The 25,501-nt window shown below is 38.1% G+C and overlaps 3 protein-coding genes across 3 annotated transcripts in view; all 3 read right to left on the bottom strand.

Annotated features, from left to right (window-relative positions):
• Positions 1–204: 204 nt before the first annotated feature.
• On the bottom strand, positions 205–10,875 carry LOC116034520 (polymeric immunoglobulin receptor-like). The gene is made up of 5 exons (XM_031277217.2): positions 10,750–10,875; positions 6,429–6,734; positions 5,860–6,168; positions 5,444–5,749; positions 205–329 (listed from the first exon to the last, which is right to left on the bottom strand). Exons 1-5 carry the CDS (start codon positions 10,799–10,801, stop codon positions 205–207), a joined length of 1,098 nt encoding a protein of 365 aa, XP_031133077.1. The 5' UTR covers positions 10,802–10,875.
• An 831-nt stretch (positions 10,876–11,706) lies between these two features.
• Positions 11,707–25,501, bottom strand: part of LOC116034604 (polymeric immunoglobulin receptor-like) — a 32,678-nt gene continuing 18,883 nt past the window's right edge. The window contains exon 10 of the transcript XR_004897571.1: positions 11,707–11,951. The gene's annotated coding sequence lies outside the window, so the exon portion shown is untranslated. The remainder of the gene's footprint in view (positions 11,952–25,501) is intronic.
• On the bottom strand, positions 13,440–21,460 carry LOC116034521 (polymeric immunoglobulin receptor-like). Its single transcript, XM_036002210.1, has 9 exons — positions 21,321–21,460; positions 19,680–19,979; positions 19,062–19,370; positions 18,633–18,941; positions 18,084–18,188; positions 17,668–17,691; positions 17,464–17,550; positions 15,256–15,311; positions 13,440–13,538 (listed from the first exon to the last, which is right to left on the bottom strand). The coding sequence occupies exons 1-9, from the start codon at positions 21,361–21,363 to the stop codon at positions 13,440–13,442; spliced, it is 1,332 nt and encodes a 443-aa protein (XP_035858103.1). The 5' UTR covers positions 21,364–21,460.

The following is a 25,501-nucleotide window of genomic DNA, read 5'->3' as shown; positions in this document are numbered from 1 at the left end:
TCGCAGGCCCCTGAATTGCATCAAATCAAATTGTTACCATGGCAGACTTGGACTGGATAACGATACAATTGTTAATATCATAAATAATTGATATAATATTGTATCGTAATAAAAGTTGTGAGTTACACCTCTAGTCATTTTATCCAGGAGTATCTGTGTTAATGTATCTAAGAGGAATTTTCAGAACTTAAATGATAAAAATGCTCATCTGCAGCAGACGTTCCACCTCTTACCACGTCTCCCAGCAGGTGCAGGAGTTGTTGTAGTTGACTTGGTTGAAGAAACAGGAAATGTGGGTGGGGTTGGTCTTGGTGGTTTTGTTGCTGGTACTGAAAGCAAACAAAAGTGCTTTAAAGTTGTGCATGAACGCATAGAGATTAACATCTCATCAAAAGAAAGAAAAATGGAAAGAAAAACTTTTAGACTGAACATACATTAATACATCCAGCTAGCACAAATGTTCATGCCCAGTCTCTATTTCTAACTCTTTTTCTTCGTTACAGAGACAAAGGCACACACATAAATCTTATTGAACATTTTCGAATAAACTTTACGAGTGAAGTTGAGTGAATTGTGTGGCAACCTAACGTTATTGAATAAAGAGATTTTGACACGTCGTCACAGTAGAAAAAACCCAGGTGTAAATAATAAAATGAATGAGACTAGGGCTGGGCGATACGGAGCAAATCAGATATCACAATATTCTTGACAAAATACATCGATATTGCAAATATATTGTAGGGTTGCTTTCACTAAATATGTTTTACAATGAGATTTTTAGATCAATAATCAATAATATGGTAAACAGTTTCAAGTGAAATTATAGAGAAAAAATAAATATTTGTTGCCCCATCCATATACTGACTATGCACGCACAAAAATACTGTGATGTTAACACAAATCTGCAATTGCAATCTGCAATAAAGATATTCCCTCAAAATGTTTCACAACAGATGTTCCGAGACAATTGAGTTAGTATGTGCTTGTTATTATCAATTTAGACAAAAGAATTGTATATCATGATATCTCGATATATGATTTCATCACGATATGATTCCATTGAAAGACGATAAATTATCATATTGTATTATTGCCCAGCCCTAAATGAGACTAAATTCCATTTAGCTGCTTCAGCTTCAGGGCCCTAATATTGTTCACACTGTGGTGACTTGCTGGGTCACTTTCAGCCATTGTTAATGCTATTACTTAGTGCTTTTCCTACTTGGCAAGTCAAACTATATCTGCTGTGTAAAAGGTTTAAATAGCCTTTTTTTTTTTTAAGAATATTTTTTGGGGCATTTTCGACCTTTATTTTTGACAGGACAGATGAAGACTTGAAAGGGGAGAGAGAGGGGGAATGACATGCAGCAAAGGGCTACAGGTCGAACCCACGGCCGCTGCGTTGAGGAGTAAGCCTCTACACATGGGCGCCTGCTCTACCAACTGAGCTACCTGGGTGCCCTTATATAGCCTTTTAATGGAATACTTTAACACTGTGGGGAATGTGTTTATTTGCTTTTCGGCAGAGAGGAGATTGATACCACTCTCACATCTCTCTGATACATTTGAAGCTACAGCCAGCAGCCGGTTAGCTATGAAGGTAAATATGGTGCAAAAAGGGAGAGCTTGTAGAATACAATGTGAGAACTTGCAGAACAAAAAATCTGAACTTGTATGTTAAAATTTGCACTTGTAAAAATTTAATTTGCACTTGTAAAAAATATTCACACACATGTGATCTGAATTTGAAGTCATACAAAGAAAAAAAACATGAGAGCTTGTAAAAAAAATCTGAACTTGTAAGTTGAAATTTGCACTTGTAGAAAATGTTCACACACCTGTATTCTGAATGTGAAGTTACAGAAAAAATATTCACAAATGTGTAGATTGATATTTACATGAACACAATGACAGCTGCAAACTTATAATGCAACATTTACTCGTATACTTTTTTTTTTACTCTGGTTCATTTTCCATCACAACCACAACTCAGTGATTACAACCTCTCGAATCTGTCACTGCAACTTCACATATGTGCTCTCTCGCATCACAAAGTGGCGAATCTGTGCACCTCGACTTTCACAACACTCTTGACGATACAGTTGGTGCAAAACTAATTTGTACCTGTGGACTTAGGCTGTGGAGCTCTGAGCTAACAGAACGGGAAAAGCAGGGTTTCTATCGCCAGATGAGGGACAACTCTGTCCCTCGGCTTATTTATGTAGCATGGAAACTTGGTGGAATAGCATGCTAGCGTTAGCTAACTAGCAGCCAGCCAGCCATGTCATTACGTTTCCAAGAAACTTATGAGCACATTTCTGGTAAACACAAGATTTAAAGTGGTGCTTTTGCAGGATTAATTGTGGAGAAACTCAGTTTTACAGATGGTTCATTAACTACATTTATATTGTGCTTTTCTAGTCTTAACCACCTCTCAAAGAGCACAGCTCTGTCGATTACATCAACTAATCGATTAATCGACAAAATCATATAAGTGTTAGTCGACTAAGAATTTCTTTAGTCGAAGACAGCCCTAGAATTAACATAAAAGATAATGAAAAACTTGTTTTAAAATGAAGACACTACATCTGTGGGGATAAAATCAGTAGAAACTTGAAAGTGTATCAGTGGTTAAAGTTGTTAGATCACAGGAAATGAACACAAGAACATAAATAGCAACAAGCTCAAGTATCCGTCAGCATCAGGATATCACAGCTCACTGCCTTTTGAAAAAAAAGTCTTTCTCAAAGTGGCTGATTATACATTCTGATATGATATGCATATTACAGTGACTGTCCTCAGTAAATGATGCATGTCTGTAGAGGAAAAGGAATCATTTACAGTTCTGGCAGCATGTTTATAAAAGGAACACACGTCCTGCAATGAAGAATAAGTGTTGTGGAAGCAGCTAATGCAATTAATATTACTGTTATTATTATTACTATTATATACATTTATCATCTGTGGTTATTGTGTAAAGAGTAAATGTTCAGTTTACAGCTGATATAAAGGATTTTAAATAAGTTGTGGACATAGATTATAGTAACATTAAGATCATAATCTTTGGTTACAAAAATTTGGTGTAAATCACTAAAGCTTTGGTTAAGTTTGACAAGTGTTTTTAACATGATACATTTTATGATTATAAAATGAGAACTTCTCCAAGTATAACAGTTGTTAGGACTGAGTAGACACACATCACACCTTTTTATCTCACCCACCCTCACGTAACTTAATAAACCACTTCCTTTTCTTGTTTTGCTCTTGTGTAACGCCTTTAATGGTTTAGAGACATATTTGCTTCTTCAAATACAGTATGAAGGGGCTCATTACTTCTACTGTTAGTAGTCATTTTGGAAGAATTGTGTTGGCTGAAACTCAACAGATCAAAAACACACAGTTATTAAATAACTTCATAAAATTAAAATATAAGTCCAGCACTGATCAAGAATTGTTGTAGCTTTCTCTTCAAATAGATGAGTTACTCCCTCACAATCTGAACCAGGGTCAGATACATAGATTGCTCTAGGCTGTTTTTAAAAAATTCTAAAAATCATCTCAGCACCCCTGAAAAATAAAGTCTTTATCATTGTGATTTTGTGAAATCGTTTAGTGCTCAAACCTTATTACCTACTTTTGCAAACCTGATTTTAGCGATGGAATAGGATAAATGACGACTAAAGTCAATAGCCTATCTGCGATTTCCTGAACGAGGGCGCCTCAGCCTACTGTTCAGTCTGCACTGATAACTTTGTTGAATTCGGTCGTCAGAGTATGGCTACTTTCAACCACTGAAAAGGTATGGCTAATGGAGTGAAAATTAAATCTAATCGAATGAACACGTTAAGTAGGCTACAGGTGTAGTATTTGTAGAACCAATTTGTGATTCCCTGATCACAATGATGGCAATTATATCTGAATTAGCCCACCACGGAGTCCAATTTTGTTGTGCAACGTTAGACAAAATTGCTAACTAGGCAAATGTAGCTTACAAGTTTGCTATTAATAGCCTGCCGTAACGGCTTGATTAAAAATAGCCTAGCGCTGCAGTTACCTCCCTACTAGACACTTTCTTATTTTTAACTGTCAATGCCAATGAAAAATAAATAATTCGACCTGACGGATCATCAGACTCATTCATATCAGAACAGAAACACTGGAACAACAAACCCTGACTCAGTCTGTTTCCCCATAGATGGATATATGCTTCTTTTTTTAAAGAAAACAGCCAGGTTCAGGTGAGAAAGTATAAGATAAGCCTTTAACATTATCCCACTGCAAGGAACAGCAACCCCATATTCACATATGTTATAAATAGGTGAATGTATAACCTTTGGTGGCCTACACCATGCATTCTCTGTTGATTAGTTGATTACATTTGCCTTCTGGTTGACAGCACAAAGGAGTGAGGAGAATAGAAAGGGAGAAGGGCAGAGAGAGAGAGAGAGAGAGCAAGATGAACAAGGTGAGAAAATGGCTAGGTTTCCTATAAGAGATATATATATATATATATATATATATATATATATATATATATATATATATATATATATATATATATATATATATAGTGTTTTTTGTTTTCTCTTTTATTTGAAGATTATTTTCTAGTTGATTACAAAATGTTTTGTATGTGATTGTCAGTAATACGACAGAGGGAGGGGGATAGAGAGAGAGAGGAGGATGGAGAAAGAGAGAGAGCAGGATGGAGAGAGAGTGGACAACGAGAGGGACCTGGAAGAACCAGTTGAGAAAGTGGACATATATTGTACGGGCAAAAACACTTAAAACACTTAAAATATTCCCTTCACATTATATTTACATATGGATTTCATGGAGGACTAGTTTTCTTCCCTCTTTAAGTGTTTTTTTTTTTTTTTTGCTATATACATATGATGCATATTATTCATTGGCCTCTGATTTATTTCCTGTATTGCATAATATTGTTTTGTTAAAAAATTAACAGCAGAAAAAAACATGAATAATCCTGTCTACAAATATGTTCAGGCTTATTTTACCAGTTCAAGGTATGTGCAGGGGCGTAGCTCCAAATTCTGGGCCCTGTAGAAAGGCATTTTCTATAGGCCCCTCCCCGCATCCACAGCTATTAATTCTAGCATATTTTTGGGCCCTCCTCACATGAGGGCCCTGGGTACTCTGTCCCCTTTTCCCCCCCAGTCCGACTCCCATGGGTATGTGTGCTGCAATAATCGTGCTTTGTAGTTGCCATCTTTTTTTCACAGCAGATGCCTTTAATCTGTTGATAGTTTGTCATAATTGCATGTCTTAATCTGTCTATTCTTTCCCCAGAACTCACCAGAAGTCATGATTTAAGGGTTTAAAAAAAAAAAAAAATCTTATGGGGGCTGAGCCCCCCCAAAGGTCAGATCCTAGAATCGCCCCTGGTCAGATAACATCTACAAAATAAAATAACTCGACTCACCGACAATCATCATGAGCCTGTGGAAGAATGGGTTGCTCTGTTTTGGGTCATTTCTTTCTGCTCCACACCAGTATGTCCCAGTGTCTTCTGTTGTTACGTTTCTCACTGTTATGGTGATATTTTTCACTTTGTCATCCATCATAGAAAACTTTCCAGCGTTGCTCTGTGCGGTGCTTACTATCGGTTTACATATAGATGGATCTTCTCCTTTACAGATGAATTTTATCGTAGTACCCTCTGGATATTTACACCAGTATGTGAGATTCTGTCCAACAGTTAGAGACTTAGTGAAGTTAGTAAAAGTATCTGTAGGCAGACAGAAAGACAGTAACTGTATTTAACATCAGATTTCAGAGACACCTTCATTATATGTGTGAGTAAATCAAACCTAAAAGTGTCAGATGTTTGTTTCTCACGTTTAACCTCCAGCTGTATTTTTCTGAGTGCAGCTCTGTTACGTCCCTTATTTGTTTCCACTCCACACCAGTAGACACCAGCATGCTCTGAGGACACATTACTGATGGACATGTTGAAGCTACTGCTGGTCTCTGTGAGAGTGAAGGACCCGTTTGACTTCGGAGAAGATTTTGTTGATAAAATATCCTCACAGATTGAACCATTCTCTTTGCAGAAAAACATGACTTCAGACTTTCTTTTGTCACATGAGATGGTGGTGTTAGCTGTTCTGTACGCAGTTTGATGAAATGGTGTCTGACAGCCGTCATCTGTAAATAAACAAGAAAGGTAAAACGTGTGAAATCTTTCCATCATGTCTAGTACTATATGCTTTGTGACAAAATTATTTCCATGTTTTGTAACTTGGTTAGTCAGTAGATGATGACTAGAACAATATGAGTACTGTATGTTCAAGTCTGCATGTATGATACCTTAGTTATCTGAGGGTGTAGTTACTCTTTAACACAGTTACAAAGTGCTTTAACAAAGGACATGAGAGACAGTGATGAAAAGAGGCGGCATTTCTTACCAACTTTCAAGTTCACTTTATCACAGTCAGATTTTTGGTGCAATATAAATGTACACGTGTAATTCTCAAAGTCCCCACGTTGAAGTTGTTTGATGACCACTACCACTCTGAGCTTTCTATTTGCTGCATCATGGTAAACAGAAAATCTGCCCTCGGTCTGCCACACATTATTTTCAGTGCTTTGTATGATTGTTTTGCTGCCCTTAACTACATCAACTCTTTGATATTGTTGACTTGTTTTATGCTGGCAGGTGAATTCCACCCATCCGTCTGTGCATCCCTTCACATCAGATGAGGCCTCCCAGCCTGTAGATCAGAGAGAAAAGTTCACATCATGTCAGATTCTGAAACAATCTCAGAGCTGCAGTCTGAATATGATCTCTATCAACAAAACATACACTGTCTGTCTGGAACATGATCGGAAACACACTCTCAGGATTAATCAGTAGATCACAGATTAGTCCTATTAATCTCTTTCATTGTATATTTTTCTTTATTTTCTCTTTGCAGAAAAACATGAATCTGGAGTTGTTCATTTTGTCACATAAGATGGTGGTTTTAGCTGTTCTGTACGCAGTTTGAATAAATGGTGTCTGACAGCTGTTATCTGTAAATAAAAAGAAGAATGCAAAATGTAAGTAAGTAAACTTGATTTTATAGTGCCTACACAGCAAGAATTTAAGGAAGGGCTTTAAGATTTTTAATATGACACTAACTCAGCAAAATGTATCACTAACACTTGCTTGAAATTAATGCTGTCTCATTGATACAGTACAGTGTGTGGTTTATTCACCTATCTATATCGTCTTGTCTTGTAACCCGTTGTTTATAGCAGATTGATTTCCATTTGTTTAGCTGAAGACATAATAACTAAAAGTGATCGTGACAGAATACAGAACAAAATTTTGGGAGAGGATGTCACCATACTTTGGGAAGTTAATAATAATGGCACCAAACTTTACATTTCTGATATCTGAGGTATTTAAGGATTAAATCTCTATTCAAAAATCAGGGCTTGATGTGTGCCTCAAAACAGTCTGTGAAAATTTGATTCATTACATGTGCGTTGTGTTGTTACATTCTAAGTAAGTTTCTTAATAAAAAACGTCTGACCATATTTTAATATTGAGTTTTTAAAAAAACACATTAATAGTGAGTGTCTCTTACCAACTAGCAATGTGAGGTTCTATGTATCAGGGGAAGATTTGTCTCCTTGGGGAAATTCACACATGGAATTCCTGTTGTTCAAGTTGTCTGATGGCCACTCTGAGAGTTTTATTTTTTGTATCATGGTACACAAAAACTCTACTGTTGTTTTCCCACACATCAGTTTTAGTACTTTGTATGGGTAGTTGTCTTTGTCTACTTTGATATTTTCCATTTGTTTTGAGATATTTGCAGGTGAATTTAATTCATCCCGTCACCACAGACCCGGCTTTACAACTGGTGGATCAGACAAAGACAAAAGTTCACATCACGTCAGACACTGAAACCTTTCTAAATTAGATGGCGGTTGTCTGAATTAGCTCTCTATTCATACAACGTACACTTTCTACAAGTAGATCCCAAAGATGAGACAGTGAATGGCTGTGGAGAACTACCCTTTTTGTGTTCTTCTGTTAACCTTTTGTTTTCTGTGACCATCTGGACCAATCAGCGTTGGTTAGCTATAACAAACTTAACAAAATTAAAGCAGCTATAATCAAAATGGAATCAGCACTTCCTGTTGGCTTGTGTTTCTGCTCCCAAATAGCCAATATGTCGTTAATGGAGATTTAAAGATGTGGCTTTGTTGTTTAAAAGGCCAAAACGTATTGTATTAAGCTGGAACTTATCAAAATGTAAATATTGAAAGCTAGCAAGCCAGAATTTTTAAGCCGCACAGTGCCATACCTTTCACTGGGTATGTGTGGTCTGTAAATCTCTCACAGTAGGAGGTCATACAGGCCACGGTTCTTGAGTAATATGTACAACCCCAAATCAGAAAAAGTTGGGACAGTATGGAAAACACAAATAAAAAAAGAAAGTAGTGATTTCTAAATGTACTTTGACTTGTATTTCATTGCAGACAATACAACAGCACATAATTTAATGTGTTCCTCATGATTTTTATTGGTTTTTTTTTTTCAAAAAAACAAAATTCCTATTTTGGTTCTTGCAACACATTTCAAAAAAAGTTGGAACAGTAAAGCATTTACCACTTTGTAATGTTCCCATTCCTTTTCACAACATTTAAAAGACGTTTAGGGACTGAAGACACCAAGTGATGAAGTGTTTCAGGTGTAATTTTGTCCCATTCTTGCTGCAAACAAGTCTTAAGGTGGGCAACAGTACGGGGTCTTCGTTGTCGCATTTTGCGTTTCAAAATGCGCCACACATTCTCTATTGGAGACAGGTCGGGACTGCAGGCAGGCCAGTCAAGTACCCATATCCTCTTCCTCCGCAGCCAGGACTTTGTAATGTGTGCAGAATGTGGTTTTGCATTATCTTGTTGAAATATGCATGGACGTCCCTGGAAAAGATGTCTTCTTGAAGGCAGCATATTGTGCTCCAAAATCTCTATGTACTTTTCAGCATTAATGGTGCCATCACAGAAGTGCAAGTTACCTTTGCCAAGGGCACTGACACAACCCCATACCATGGCAGACCCTGGCTTTTGGACTTGTTGCTGGTAACAGTCTGGATGATCCTTTTCTTCACAGCACACGGCGTCCATTTCTCCCAAAAAATACCTGAAATACTGATTCATCTGACCACAGTACACGTTTCCACTGTGTGATGGTCCATCCCAGATGCCTCCGAGCCCAGAGAAGTCGACGGCTCTTCTGGACACTGTTAACATAGGGCTTCCTTTTGGCACAGTACAGTTTTAACTGGCATTTGTGGATGTAACTACGTATTGTGGTACTTGACAAAGGTTTGCCAAAGTAGTCCTGAGCCCATGTGGTGATATCGCTTATAGATGAATGACGATTCTTGATGCAGTGCCGCCTGAGGGATCAGAGATCACGGTTGTTCAGCTTAGGCTTGCGCCCTTGTCCTTTACGCACTGAAATTCCTCCACATTCCTTGAATCTTTTAATTATGTTATGCACTGTTGAAGGTGAAATAAGCAAATGTCTTCCTATCTTTCTTTGAGGAACATTGTTTTTAAACATTTCAATAATTTTCTCATGTATTTGTTGGCAAACTGGCAATCCTCAGCCCATCTTTGCTCCTAAAGGACTAGATCTTTCTTGGATGCTGCTTTTGTACCAAATCATAATTACAATCACCTGTTGACATCGCCTGTTTCAAATCACATCATTATTTAACCAATTTACCTGATTACTAGCCCTAAATGGCTCCTGTCCCAACCTTTTTTGGAATGTGTTGCAGGTCTGAATGACAGGAAAGGATGTATATTTACAAATGAAATTAAGTTGACCAGACAAAACATGAACTATTTTGTGTTCACATTGTCTGCAATGAAATACAAGTCAAAGTACATTTAGAAATCACTACTTTCTTTTTTTATTTGTGTTTTCCATACTGTCCCAACTTTTTCTGATTTGGGGTTGTAATTTATTCACAAACATAGGTCTAATAGCTTATTATCCACATAAATTAGCAAATATCTATACAGCCCTTAGTGTTTTTTATGTATTCAATTGTATCAACTGTATTGTCACAAATAATTCTGCTATAACATTTATATTTAGAACAGTGTATTTCCTGTATATTGCTGCCACGGTTTAGGCAGCTTGAATTGTTCTCAAAAGTTTGTTTCTGCACCTGTTTGGTCCTTTTGAACATGCAGGCTATTTTTTCTTACAATGGCCAAATAAGACTTTCACTTCTGCTTGTGTTTTCTCCATCCAGAATTCTTGTTCTATCCATGTTTAATACAAGCAACCTATGTTTACATGTTCTTCAGTTGTAAAATAGATAAATAAATAAGATAAGTAGAATCACGAATTGTTTCAATAGGCTGTAGGTTATGTCAAATTCAAAAACATTAAGTGAAAGTTGCATATTTACAGGAAATGCTACCGGTGTGAACAGGCTATAGATGATCCGTGTTGGATAAATGACCTTATGAGAAGCAGAACATGTATGTAATAAAATGAGTATTAAATGTAGTAGACTTATTTATTTTCTTGGTTTTAGTTTGTGAACCAGTGCTGCAGTAAGTCTGACACTGTGAGCTGTGTTAAAGTAAAGGATTACAATCATAGTAGCTGAAAACACACCACAGGATGTGTTGAAATGTGTTGGTTTGGATTTCTTAAGAGACTGTGACAGGTATCTATCAAAGTTAGACAGTAGTCATATTTTTTACCTGTAATCATCAGCGAGAGAAAGATCAGAAGAAAGTTCCTCATTGTGCTCATTTGGATGCTGATATCCTCAGTGAGACTGTTCTCTACTTCACTGGTTTCTGTCAGTTCCTATTTCCCTCGTTGGTTGATATTCAGCGTCTGCACACCCCACCCGCCCTCCTTATCTTCTTCCACCAATCGCTCTGTTATTGTCACTGAGTTTTGCATATTACAGCATTAACCATATCAATCCCAGCAGCTTGTACAGGAACCAATCGATCTATCAACATATCAATAGCTCTTGTCATCATGAAAACATCAGAACTTGTTTATACCACTGCACATTGTTCCCATTTTTCCTCCTAATGCGAAATTGGGCTATACAGACTTTACTAAATGATTTCTTGTGTTATTTATTGGTTTTGGAGGTTAAGTGAACTATTTACTTTCTAGGGGATGACCTTTGACCCCTCTGAAGTCAGAAAGGTTAGTGGCAGGTAGATAAGAGGGTAGGAGAAATGTTCTTTTATTCACTGTTTTGAGAAAAATGTAACTGGAAAATATATATTTAACGGCCTGTAAAAAGTGAGGTTTCCATGTATTTTTTATTATAAATCAGGTCAAGGTGCTATATAAGTACTTTTAAAGTATCAAACGCTCAATCCACAGAGAAATACACACAGCTGTATTCAGAAACTGCCTTAAAACGAGCCGTCAGGACTTTTCTTCCCAGTGTCTCTGTCAGTAAACCACTTTGTAATTATTGTTTTGTGCCACATAAGCACAAACTATTTGTAATATCAATTATAGGATGAAGAAGACTACTCAATGTGATAGTAAACCTTGTTTAATATCACCATAAGGCATTTTTTTGTAATTAAAATACAATATTGAAAGATATTGAAAAGACAAGTGACAGGATGTAAAACGCATTATGTTGGTACAAAAAAAATGAAAGGTTTTCAAAAAGAAGAAATACCTACAGTAGATGTTACAAAACAAATTGTACAATATATAAAACAATATACTCAATAGACAAAACAATATCAATAAACTATATATAAATTACATTAGTCTGAGACAAGCACACCCGTATGCAATCCAATCCAACTGTCCTGGATTAACTCTTATTATTAATGAATATAGATCAGAGGTGTTGATTGAGTTCTGTGGTCCTTATTGAGGTGGTAGTTGGACATGTTGTATTGAACTGCAGTGCTGGCTGCAGAACTGGTAACTTGGTAAGAGTGTCAGGACTGGTCTCAGTGCTGCTGTGGGTTGTTGACAGTAGAATAGAAAGGGTCTTCAGAAAGTCTGGATGGATGATTGACAGCAGAGTGGGTGGGACTATGCCCGCTGTCCCACACAGTAGAATATGTGTCACCACTAGGGGTGTCATGATTCCCAAATCCTCGATTTGATTACATTTTCTATTCTAAGGTCACGGTTCGATTCGATTCTCGATTTTTACATTTATTTTTTTTAAAGTACAGGTTGCTATGCCAATTTTTGGACTAGACTTTTATGCAATATAATATCTGACCTTTGTTCGCAATGTACCACACTCAATGTCAAATTTAAAACATTTGTTAACAACATAATGTAACCATAACATATATTCAGTCAATTGGAAACAATTTATCAATAAAGTAAAAAAAAAAGTTAGCAGACAATGCCGAGGGCAGACGCTTCGCAGCACAGTGGCTGAGCAGTCAGAGAGCAGAGAGGGCGACTCGGCAGTCCGCTAACTTGTTGCTCTCTCTAATATAACCAGTATAAGCAGCTCTGTTTAGGCTACAAAACGTTCATGCAGGCTGAAATTCAACAGTGCGGTTTTGTTGGGATAAAGCTAAAAGCAGAAGGAATCTCTGCTAGCTGCTAGGCTAATGTGCAATGGTAAACACACAGAATATGGTACACGCACATAGCAGAGCTTGCAAACTGTGGCTTTTTTGTCGACAACGCGAACGTTGTCACCAGAACTAACTGGAAATCCAAAATACTTCCACACCAGCGACTTCCGTGAAAGAGGAGGGGGTTCAAGTTCTGTCGATGGGTCTCCTGCATCTGCAGTTGCCATGGTATCTTTTGACTGGCTGTAGTTAAGTTAGAGGAGGTTGACTCGCAGCACTTCAACACGTGTGTTTTTTAACGCTTGGCAAGCCGACCAGATGTGACATGGGGCCGTGGTAGCATCGACGATTCCATTTTTTTATTTGAGATTGTGACTTAATTTCGGTTGATTTCGTCGTGACACCCTTAGTCACCACTAGCTTCTCCAGAGCTGTTGGGAAAGTTGACCATGGAGTAATGCTGCGAGGCAGAGGGGTTTGTGGAAGGGATGCACCGATCCGATATTAAGATCGGATATCGGTCCCGATATTGACAAAATAGCTGGATCAGGGATCGGAAAAATTAACAGATCCAGTTTTGTTAGTTTTTTTCCCCTCTGTCGCACATGTGTCGCATGCTGGAAGAGTTGAGTGTACAAATAAATAAGAATTCAATACATTACATCTGTTATTTTGTCTTAGTTAGGAAAGTAGTGTTTAGTTAGGAAAGTCTGGTGCCTTTAGTCTCTTCCACATGGTGGAAGGAAGGTATAAGGTGGAAGGTATACAGTGTATTATTAATTCAACAACGGTATTGGATCGGTATCGAGTATCGACAGATACACAAAGCCCAGGTATCGGTATCGGGACTGATAGTCCTAGTTTGTGGGAGCGTTGACTGTGACATAAATAGTGCTGAGTGCAGTTCCTGAGCCTGGCTTCTGGAGGCGCTCCTGTATCTCCTCATAGGCACCATCCTTCCAGAGAACAAAGACAAACACAGGAGGAATCGTTCATATGTGATCCTAACATTAAACACCAACCAGAGTGGCAGAGGCTCTAGCATGGCTGTAGACGCTTTGTTTTCACATAATACGATTAGAAATTAGCATAATACTGCAGTGCCTTCCATGTTTACTTTGATGGTGGTTTTGTAATTGTACATCAGGGCAACTTATATACACATTATTAGATTATATTAAAATATGAATGTACACATTACTAAAGGCTTTACAGCTACAAAACTCCTTTTAAAAAACTTAACAGTGCTTTCCATGGTTTGTGAAAGTTAGGTGCACAAATTTAGAGGTGAGTTTAGGGGTTCTCCTTTAAGAAAATGTTACGTTTTCCAATTAAAATAAACATGCAATTTCATATCATTTTGCACCGTTATTATCTCAGTCTTAAATGTTGAAAAAGCTAGAACAGCTTAAAGACTCCCACTGGGGACCAACTACAATCATTAGATCTGAGAAAAGTCATTTAGATAGTTTTGATGCTCACATTGATTTTACATTCATTCGGCTTAGGTGCTGCGCCAAACAGCTTGGGTGCTGCGCCTAAGCCTTATAATGTTAGGGAAAACCCCGCTTAACATTGCTGGCTTGATATATTTTGTTAAGTAAGGGCTTTTTGTTATGACATAGTTGACTTTTGCATTAGTGCTTTATTCTAATTCTAATTTTGTATTACTGTTTATTTTCTCTAGCCGAATCACAGCATTTGATTCCATAACTCCTTTGCTTGCCCAGGGACACTGATGGAGTTTAGCTGTTGAGCTAATACTGGGACAGTCCATGACTGTCCATTGTCCCTGTCAAACAAGCAAATAAATAGTCATCATAGCATTTTGCCCTGCTAGTGTTGTTAGCATAAGCCCTGCTGTGCATAAGTAAAGCCTTACAAAGCTGCAAACATGACTCACTGTAGTGAAATGAGAAGACTGATGGTGCCAAACTGGAAATCATCCATTTGTAAATGTTGTATAGAAAAATGCAGCTTAGTGACATAGCTATCTATGCAGCAAAAGATGATGTCAAAGTAGGGCTGGGCGTTAGGGAGAAAATCAGATATCACGATATTCTTGACCAAATACCTCAATATCGATAGTGCGGCGATATTCTGGGGTTGACAATTAGTGCTTTAACAAAATATCTTCACACTTAGATTTTAGATAAATAATCATCAGTAATGTGGACATAATGTCTAAAGTGGGGAAAAGGCAAATAATAGAACAGCTAGAACAGTCTGGTAAGTTCAGAAAAGTACATCACTTAACTGTAATGCAGCCTTTAAAAGCAGTAAAAGACAACACTTAGTTATATCAGGATATTACGTTATCCAAAATCTTAGGCGATAGCTAGTCTCATATCACGATATCGATATAATATCGATATATTGCCCAGCCCTACGTCAAAAACACTCTGGCATCACACATGTGTATGCAGTGTTTCCTCTATGTTGATTTTATTGTGGATTGTGGATGCTGTTCAGACAGACCTGCCCCCACTGCTAAAAAAAATCCTAAAGGAAACACTGGTATGTGTTGGTATATACTAATTGTTGGTCCCCTAATTATGAAAATATGAATGCACATGCACGTAATTGCGCGCGCGCGCGCACACACACACACACACACACACACACACACACACACACACACATATATACACATGTACAAACGCGTAGACTAACCTCATTTGTTGTTTGTTGCTGTTCTCCATTTCTTGTGTTTTCTGAACGCTGAAATCCTGCGAAGAGAAAGCACGATGTTACTGTAACAAGCAAAAGAGACTAAGAATTAATTTCTGCACACCAATCCGTCTCATCACAGCAGGACCTACTGTAGAGACTGACCAGGAAAGATCTGACACAGTTACACCTGTGGAGGTTTATTAGAATCTGATTTTGAGACTTTTTAAAAAAATATTTTGAATTATTTATTGATTACAGTTTTTTTTCCACAGTTCGATTGCTAAATAACACTGGTCACAACTGAAGCCACATATGCAGAACTCAAACTACAGTCTGCCCTACCAACAGTCACCTGAGCTAAACAGTTCACATCTCCTGCAAAACTCATTCCAAGCAACACAACTCTTCACACACGTCTCAAAACAGGCTCAGTGCAGCCAAACACTCAGAACAATCCTCACTGAGATAACACACACCGTCACTCAGAACACACTGAGAGTAGAAACGCTAGCGTCAAACACCAATACAGACAAATTGTGCTATCATGAGCCTGGGACTTTAACTGACTTGTCATGTAACTATTACTTTTGGATGGATCGATTTGTTTTTTAAAGAAGATGATATAAGTTGGATGAAATACACAAATTACAAACTGTTCATCTTTACAGTTTGAACAATTTGAGTGACTTCACACAACTCAATAGTTTCTTTGAAGAAAATATATAGATTTCACATAATATACTAATTTAAAAAAAGGTGCTAAAGGTGCATAACAGTAACAAAGAATAGTGTGACTAATCCTGCCTCTCTCCAGCATCATGCGGCAAGTTCTCTTCATCACATTGGATGTCTGCATCATCTCTGAATACAAATGAAGGTGGTGTTTCCATTCCTCCATTACTTTCTGAACAACAGGAAATCCACAGTTTTACTATAGTAAAGATATAGTGTTTTTCACTTTTTTTTATAGCTCTGTACATAACCTCAGACATCTTACCTGGACATACAGTATTGGTATATTTAGTCTTTTACTTGCTTCTCTCAAACGGTACAGTGTATAATTGTTTCCTTCTTATTTGGTGTTTGTATACAAAAAAGGCTTTCTGAGCTTTCTCTGTATAAATACCGTACTAACCAGTCTAAAACAAGACACCTGCTTATAGGCTTTCAGCTAAAATTGCAATCAGCAGTGTTTGATAGGCACCAGATTGAAATCTGTTCTGTTTTGAATGTGTGATTAACATTTTTGACAGCAGTGTGTTAGCATTTGACCAAAGTGCTGTGAATCTACAGTGTTGTGCACGTTGTGGTTAAAGACATGGGATAAGTGTGTAGCGTTTTGAAAACTGTGTTCAAGCAATGAAAAACGAGCTAGAGTTTGGTCCACATGAACTGCTGCTGTGCAGACTGTAGTTAGTTTTATGTGGCTTCAGTTGTGCCCACTGTCGTTTAGCTATTGAAAAAAACTGTAATGAATTTGTTGAATCACCGCTTGCCAGCCCACTAGAGGTGTGAATCTTCACTGAGCTCCCGATTCGATTCAATTACGATTATCATGTCTTCGATTCGATATCTCGATGCATCACGATGCGTCAAAAACATTTTTCTATTAAAGCCATATAGGATATTTGACTTGACAAGCTTGCATTGTCAAGTGCAATGCCCAAGCTGCAATAAGTAACTTTAGACTGGAATGATGAGGTGTTTGGGTTTGTTTCTTTAAAGGAGAATTCCGACTAATTTTTAGGTTAATCTTGATCGCTATAAATATGCGAGTACAGTCGATAGAAGAAAAAAAACGAGCCGAATCGGTGCGGTCAACACGGAGTAGCTGCAGCTACGTCTACGAGCTTCCACTGAGCTAAAACGGCAGTTGTCGGGGAAAGTTTTACAGTGCCTTTGTGCTTCTTAACAGACACAAAATGCAATTAAAATGTCTGTGCAACATGAACAGGGCCCTTACATGACAAAAAGATGCATTTTCAACTCAGACATTGTTTAAATTCACCTACCCTGTCGCTATCTAGACTAGCTAGCTCGCCCTGCTAGCTTGCGTTATAATCGATTATGGTCGGCCGCAGCATCGTCTATGTCCGCATCCCGATGCATCGATTATTTGATTAATTTCAACACCTCTACAGCCCACCTACTTCCAGTAAGAAAAAAAGTGTGTATCCATGTACGTTTGTGTTCCAAGAAGTCTCTTACGTCTGCAGACGAGAAACAAAATAAGTAGCAGCACCAGCACAGCCACACAGACGACCACAGCTATGGTTCCAGGTAACGAGGAGGACCCTGCAGGAGACACAACCACACAACTAAAAGACAAGCAGCTTTATTTAAACACACACAACTCATCCAGAAGGGTTTGTCTGCTGCAGGAGCTTTCAGTAAACAAAAGTACTTCTTCACCAGGACTTGATGTAGTTGGAGGCACTAAAAATAGATATAATAGATTAGAGATATACAGTAGGAAAGTATAGAAAATAAGAAATGTAATTTGCCAAAACTTGGCAAAAAACAAACAGATTGTGATATCATGAGCATGGGACTTTAACTGACTTGTCATGTAACTATTACTTTTGGAAGGATCAATTTTTTTTTTAAAGATGATATAAGTTGGATGAAAGTTGATGCCTGAAACTGTACAGGTCAACACTGCTAAATGATTATCTTCCTAAAAACACAGTTATTTGTTAACATAACTTGCCAAGATGAACTATAAGATTATCAGTGTTCAGTGGTTACTGTTGCTTTTATTTTGATGCTGGTAAGCATTTCATAAAGTTAAGCTCCGGCTGCAGTAGGTTTCAGAAATGCTTTCTCACCATTGCTGTGGGCGGATGCAGTGGTCGACTGGGTGGAAGAAGCAGATGTAGGAACTGGATGAGTTGATGTTGAGATAGTAGAGGAGTTCAGTGTTGTTGGAGGCACTGCAACTAGATATAACATGAGATAAACAAAATACTGTACATTTGTTACTGTGGGATAATGTAACACAATGGTGATTGGGCAAATGGTCCACTGATTGACATTATTAGGCGTGTCTGTGGCGACATTTCAGACATCACAATCGTTGCACAGTTAGTGACGCGTTTGTCACTAATCAGCGAGCAGTGATTGGTCCACCAGAGAGGGTAGGCGGAGTTAACGCAACAGACTCACTCTTCAACTTACTTGTGTGTGAAGCGGCTTAGTTTTTTTTTTCGGTCTCTTAATTACCGCTTATCACTAAAGGTGGCGCCAAAGAGAACAGAGATCTTTGGGATTGTAACTTGAACCTGTCACAGGTGAACTTCACCATCCATCAATAAGATAACTACAATCTGAACAGGGGTCAGATTACATCCAAACCATACAATAATGTCACAACTCACCGACAGTCATCATGAGCCTGTGGAAGAATGGGTTGCTCTGTTTTGGGTCATTTCTTTCTGCTCCACACCAGTATGTCCCAGTGTCTTCTGTTGTTACGTTTCTCACTGTTATGGTGATATTTATCACGTTGTCATCCATCATAGAAAACTTTCCAGCGTTGCTCTGTGCGGTGCTTACTATCTGTATACATATAGATGGATCTTCTCCTTTACAGATGAATTTTTTTATTGTAGTACCCTCTGGATATATACACCAGTATGTGAGATTCTGTCCAGCAGTTGGAGACTTAGTGGAGTTAGTAATAGTATCTGTAGACAGACAGAAAGACAGTGTTGTTCAGTAACTGTATTTAACATCATATTTCAGAGACACCTTCATTATATGTGTGAGTAAATCAAACCTAAAAGTGTCAGATGTTTGTTTCTCACCTTCAACCTTCAGCTGTATTTTTCTGAGTGCAGATCTGTTACGTCCTTTATCAGTTTCCACTCCACACCAGTAGACACCAGCATGCTCTGAGGACACATTACTGATGGACATGTTGAAGCTACTGCTGGTCTCTGTGAGAGTGAAGGACCCGTTTGACTTCAGAGAAGATTTTGTTGATAAAATATCCTCACAGATTGAACCCTTCTCTTTGCAGAAAAACATGACTTCAGACTTTCTTTTGTCACATGAGATGGTGGTTTTAGCTGTTCTGTACGCAGTTTGATGAAATGGTGTCTGACAGCCGTCATCTGTAAATAAACAAGAAAGGTAAAACGTGTGAAATCTTTCCGTGTCTGACAGCCCTTATCTGAAAATATAAAAGGGATGTGAAATCTTTCCATCATGACTTTTACTATGTCCTTTATGGCAAATGGATTTCCATTTTTTGTATCTTGGTTAGTTTTGTAGATGATGACTTGATATAGAGGAGTATATCTGAGTGTGCATGTATAATACCTTAGTTATCTGAGGGTGTAGTTACTCCTTAACACAACAACTTACAAAGTGCTTTAACAAAGGACATGAGAGACAGTGATAAAAAGAGGCATCTTTCTTACCAACTTTCAAGTCCACTTCACCACTTTCAGATTTTCTGCCAAATATAAATTTACACGTGTACTTCTTAAAGTTCTCTTGTTGAAGTTGTTTGATGATCACTCTGAGGTTTTTATTTGCTGCATCATAGTAAACAGAAAATCTGTCCTTGGTCTGCCATACATTCTTTTGAGTGCTTTGTATGATTGTTTGGCTGCCCTTAACTACATCAACTCTTTGATATTGTTGACTTGTTTTATGCTGGCAGGTGAATTCCACCCATCCGTCTGTGCATCCCTTCACATCAGATGAGGCCTCCCAGCCTGTAGATCAGAGAGAAAAGTTCACATCATGTCAGATTCTGAAACAATCTCAGAGCTGCAGTCTGAATATGATCTCTATCAACAAAACATACACTGTCTGTCTGGAACATGATCGGAAACACACACTCAGGATTAATCAGTAGATCACAGATTAGCCCTATTAAACTGGTTGATTGTATATTTTTTATTTTTTTCTGGAAAAGCCTTTGCTCCTAAAATCTCAGTAATTTATATATTTTTAAGTATTTCTTACTCAACAGAGGTGTCTTTGCTGAACTGTTGTGACTACCTGTAAATAACGTGTACAGTAACATGCAGAATTGTATAAAATAGTGGCATATTATTAGAGCATATTATTAATAGCACCCTTGTATTACATCAAAGCATTGTCATTCTCATTTTAAGATATCGTATGAAAACTTATATACACCGTCGACTGATTACGTGACGAAGATAAGCCAACCGGTCACATGACCGGTAATTTAGCTGAAAACAGGTTACTGTGAGCCGGGTTGCAGTCACCCTGAGGTGAAGGGTCGTTTCTGCCGTTTTTAGCAGACAAAAGGTGATCATGCAGTGACAACATTTAAGTTAAGATCCCAAAAGACTAGTTAAGATTAGAAAGAAAGATTGGGTTTTTGGATTAAAACACGGGTCATCTTAAGTAGAACTCCCAGGACATGAACTCAGCTCCCCGGCTGTAAAGCCCCGTGTTTTAGGACCCACCCAATCCACCCCAACCTCCTCCGTATGCAGATCTTTGCGGTCTTATACAGCGGCAGTCAATGTGGTGCATACAGTAGTAGTAGTAGTAGTAGTTATTTGTACTAATTCTGGCATATTTACATGGTGTGTTTTATACAACAATGTTCATAAATATACATGGTCCCTATCAAACCAATAAAATAAATAAATATGTGCAATACATACAAATTACAGTGTTTTGCTTTCGTAGCTATATGTACGAATGGTTCACAGATTTTAAGTATTTTTTTCCTTATTTTTATTAATTGACCAAAGAAGTTTTTAATCTAAAATAATATTTCTTTAACTGCTGTGTTACGTATAAATGAGTTATAGTGAGAGTGAAACAGATAAAAAATATAGTACACTGTGTTTTACTCTGTATTGTTGTTGCAATTACTGGAGTTATGGAGCAGTACAGTACAGTAGTACAGTAGCAGTACAGTAGCAGTACAGTATGGTGCTGTAGGATTTCTACTCATATTCATTTAGTAAAGTACTGTAAAGCACATTAACACAAAACAATTAGCTCAAACTGAATTAAACTGTTTTTCATTTGAAGTATTGTATCTATCAGTGAGGAGGTATTAGTTGTACCTGTTATCATCAGTGAGAGGATGAGTAGAAGAAAGCTCTTCATTATGTTGCTGTTGGATGCTGAGATCCTCCGTCAGATCATTAAACTCCAGCTGGTTATTTCACTTCTGTCTGATCGCTGCGTCTCTACAGTTGGTCGGTCTCAAGAGTTGGGTTTCCTGAATTTCTGTCATAATATACTAAAAACGTCCCGTCCCCACCTTTCTGTTTATTCTTCCCCTTTTTCTTCTTCCCGATTATATAACTTCTTCTTTTTATACCTAGGCATTTACAATAAACAGGAAATATCCTAAGTCATGAGAAGAAAAATAGATTTTGGATTAATATGAAGTCCTTGACATAAACAACATGTCAAAAATAAAATAGTAGCCTAGTATAAGAGAGCCTCATCATTGTTCATTATTTGGCTTTGATTAAATAAGTTAATTATATCGACATCAGCTCCTAAATGTAAGTACATGTGACTGGGATAAAGTTAAATTACAAATAGAAGCAAGAGATTTTATTAATCCATAAATGGGGAGCTGGAGATTTCAGCAGTGTTAATGTCAGAAGATATCGGCCTTTTTGAACCACTAACTGTCATAAACAATGCCAGTGGTTATGACTATGAAAATGATAGTTATGATGATACATCCCCCACTGTCTACAAGTTTCACAGCATTACATCATCAATCTTGATGATTATCATTTACCTTTCTCAATCTCCTGTTGATGTACAGCGCAGTAGTGGAACATGTTTGGCATTTTCACATTTTGTTCTTTTTGTTCTTTCAAGTTTTCATGTTTCTTAAAAAGGTGGTTGCTAAGAAGTAGCTAAATGAGACAACAGAGGTTGTCGGGGACATTAGGCATCCCGTCCCGATTGTTAGCTTTTTACTCCTGCCGAATGTATTCATGCTTCTAAAATCATAAAGGTGGTATTAATTTGTAAAGATCATCTTACTAAACAAGACATGTAAGTATCATATCATTTTGTTTGCCACAGAGCTTATTTTCTGCAACAATCGAACATCCAACGGAAACATCCCATTGGCTTTTTGTTGAGGGAAACAGGGAATATAACTTCCAGGTTGGCCTGCAAAAATGTGTCATCCCTGCAGTTAACTTCCTTGAAGGTGGGTACTCTGTTGAAGTTTAAAACTATTGGATCTGCCCAGAGCCACTCTGGATCTGCCATAACCAATCGCTAACGTTGGGTCGTGACGTCGGCTTAGCATCGCTAGCGATAGCCTTAGCCAACTCCTTCACCACTAACGGAGCGAGCTGGAAAATCAAACTTTTCCCGAAACCCCGTGGGGAGGAGGGCCACAACATCATGGCCACCAACAAAACTCAGCAAAGATTGTTCTTGCTCGGGCTTTAACTTCTGGATATTCCGCAGCATTGCCACAACTTCGCTCGCATCTTTCTCCGCCGCCATTACTACCAGCCAGAACTACAACTCAAACTAGCGCACAACCTCAACGTCATCGTTCTCAGCCTCTCCCTCTGTTCGCTGATTGGACCGGTAAAGATTGGCTGGAGAAAACCAAGAATATACCGCAAACCCAGACGGAGTACTGAAGGAAAATGGAAATTGAGCGGAAGTACGTAGGAGGGCGGAGCCAGGCTAGCACTCTATAGGCCTAACATGCAAAAAATCCAGCACAAGCCTGAAAAAAATCGTACGCAATCGGTAATTAGCACATTGGAATACTGGAACAATCCAATATAAGGACAGCATGCCTTTATACTGTGCTCAAACCATATACCATCTACAGAGTTGTTCTCCTGACCATTCAAAAGTTGAAACTGTTCTCTCAAGAAAAAATACAGAATCAGCCTTTTCAACAAGTGCCCCCAAAACAACAGTTTACCTTTATGTGTCAAAGCCCTCTAATGGCTGTAGTTGTGACTCTTGTCTGTTCCCTAACTTTAATCAAGTGTTTATTATTGTATCAATGACAATGATCTTTCCATAACCTTAACCAAGTCATAGTGTGCATATACCTAACCAAAGCCTAACCAGAGCCTTGTCAGACCAAGAAACATTTACTTTTCAACAGTGAAACTAGCGCTGCACAGTTATGGAAAAAACAGACATATGGTATATATATTTTTTTCCTGCCATATGAAAAAATACTGGAATTTTTACGAGTTGACTTGAATAGCTCTTTTGTAAATAATAAATAATTCTCAAATTACTGGTGTGATTTTGTAGGCTAGTGCATCTGCGTAGAAAATAAATGAACAAAAATGACTTTTGTTCTTATGTGAACCATTCTTTCACCATTCTTTTTTTTTTTTTTTTTTTACAAACAAAAGCAAGTAAGCGCTAGGACTTCTATTCTGATGTGATTTTGGATGGGGGAAGTGAGATAGTTAAATACACTGGTTGACTTACATGACACCATTGTATTCATATGTCATGCTACTATCAATCCAGGCTGAAGCCAATGTTATTATTAATGCATGCATGTTGCTTCCCCTAAAATAAGGGGGCTTCCTGATTTTGCTCCCTTCCTGTTCCTCGCTTATTTTCATGTTGTGGAACGACTAGCGGGGCCTGCTTTGGTTGTTTTAATACATTGATCAACATTGATTGTGATTGGTGGTTCGCTGTGCATGCAGAGCCTGCGTGTCACGCACTAGCAACAAACTCCCTTATATCAGACACAGACTTCTCTTGTAGATTAGGGTTACGTTTCCAGCTCCGCAGCTTCGAACCGTAGTTTAGACAGACCCCTTGTTTCTTAAGGCTAACTTTAGCTTAGCCTGCCTCGCAGCTGGTAACTAGCCTTTAATCTGACAGTGAAGAATAGTCGGGAGATGTCATGATAACGTTACCTTAATCAGGTGCTTTATTTAGTCTTTGCAGCAAACACAAAACAATGACTACTGTAGCTTCACTTCCCATGAAAACGCATGCGTTTCACCGTGTCTGTTTGCTCACATGGCTTCCTGTCTGTAAGGGGAAGGGTCGGTCGGTAACATTAGTCATGGAAAATAAAAAAAAGTTGTAGAAAGGTGTTGAGAATGACCAACACCTAATCTTAAACTTAGGGTACTTAATTTACTACGACCCAATCAGAGGTTACTTAAATTGGGACGTTCAGTCAAAATCAAGCACGTCACCTTCAAACGGGATCTCCGTTTGAACGGGCACAGAGCTCTGCCGGAACTCCGACTGCTGTCTGTCCGTGCGGCCGTCTGACGGCATCAGTAAACAAATTGAGACAGTTTCATTACCGGTTAAAAACGTCTCGTTATCGCGTTAAATAGTAGTCTAATTTGGTACAGTTGGTTTTAACGCCTGATGCGAAGTGTAGGCCTATAGGAGTACACATGACAACCCTGAACAAGCAGTGTCGCTCTGCTCCGTCTTTCTGCTGTGCCCCATTCACGTAGTAGTTTTCCACTATGTAGGTTAAACTCTGCAATTAATCTGCGGTTCACATGTATGCATGAACTGTGGTGGTCCATTACACTGTAGGGTATATTCAACATCACTGATTAAGTAGCCTAAGTCAATCCTACATTTTTCAACTTGGGAGCAAAACATGCTCCTTGGGGAAAAAAAGTGACCATAAAGCCCTGTCCATGCTAATTAAACAACTGGACTTTAGGGTCAAGTGTTGTCGTATCTGGCCCATGTCCCGGATGTGAAAGCCCCCTTACTGGACTACTGAATATAATAATATTCCATTATATTATTTGTATTTTGAATTGTTACCTGCCACCAGAATTTTGTGATTTCCTTGCAATAAATATTGACATTTTTACCATAAATTGGTGCCTAAAAATGTATCAGAATGCAGGAATTAAAGTCTTTTACCCTCAAAACCCCAGACCCCTCCCCCCCTGCGTTGTGTGTTCCTGCAAAGACAAATTCTGAGCAAGGAAAAACCCTGAAGTATAATCACAGACAGCCTTAAAAACATTTAAATTGCAGAGTTAGAGTTAAAACGGATGAAAAGATGGAGAACCAGACAGACAATATGTACAATGTCAACAGAGAGAAACATGGACAATCGAACAGACAGACAGTGACAACAAAGAACAACATTCTGTAAAGAATGACAGTAACAGCATACAAACGGCATAAATAAAAATTTGTTAAAAAGTAAAAAAAGTAGAAAGCATTGTTTGCCAGTTACATTAAATGTTTAAAAATCTGTTACATAAGGTACTGCTTATAT

The sequence above is a fragment of the Sander lucioperca genome, chromosome 6 (assembly GCF_008315115.2).
Source record: "Sander lucioperca isolate FBNREF2018 chromosome 6, SLUC_FBN_1.2, whole genome shotgun sequence".
Classification (NCBI taxonomy): domain Eukaryota; kingdom Metazoa; phylum Chordata; class Actinopteri; order Perciformes; family Percidae; genus Sander; species Sander lucioperca.
This window is presented reverse-complemented; position numbering and strand designations above follow the sequence as displayed.

What these genes read in the sequence shown, in the direction of transcription:
- LOC116034520 (XM_031277217.2), bottom strand. Translation starts at nt 10,801, where the DNA reads ATGAGCACAATGAGGAACTTTCTTCTGATCTTTCTCTCGCTGATGATT. An exon ending in TCTCTCGCTGATGATTACAG is followed by an intron (nt 6,735 to 10,749) that starts GTAAAAAATATG and finishes TCTGATCTACAG; the next exon opens with GCTGGGAGGCCTCATCTGAT. An exon ending in AATACAGCTGGAGGTTAAAC is followed by an intron (nt 5,750 to 5,859) that starts GTGAGAAACAAA and finishes GTCTGCCTACAG; the next exon opens with ATACTTTTACTAACTTCACT.
- LOC116034521 (XM_036002210.1), bottom strand. Translation starts at nt 21,363, where the DNA reads ATGAAGAGCTTTCTTCTACTCATCCTCTCACTGATGATAACAG. An exon ending in AATACAGCTGAAGGTTGAAG is followed by an intron (nt 18,942 to 19,061) that starts GTGAGAAACAAA and finishes GTCTGTCTACAG; the next exon opens with ATACTATTACTAACTCCACT. An exon ending in CAGGCTCATGATGACTGTCG is followed by an intron (nt 18,189 to 18,632) that starts GTGAGTTGTGAC and finishes ATCTAGTTGCAG; the next exon opens with TGCCTCCAACAACACTGAAC.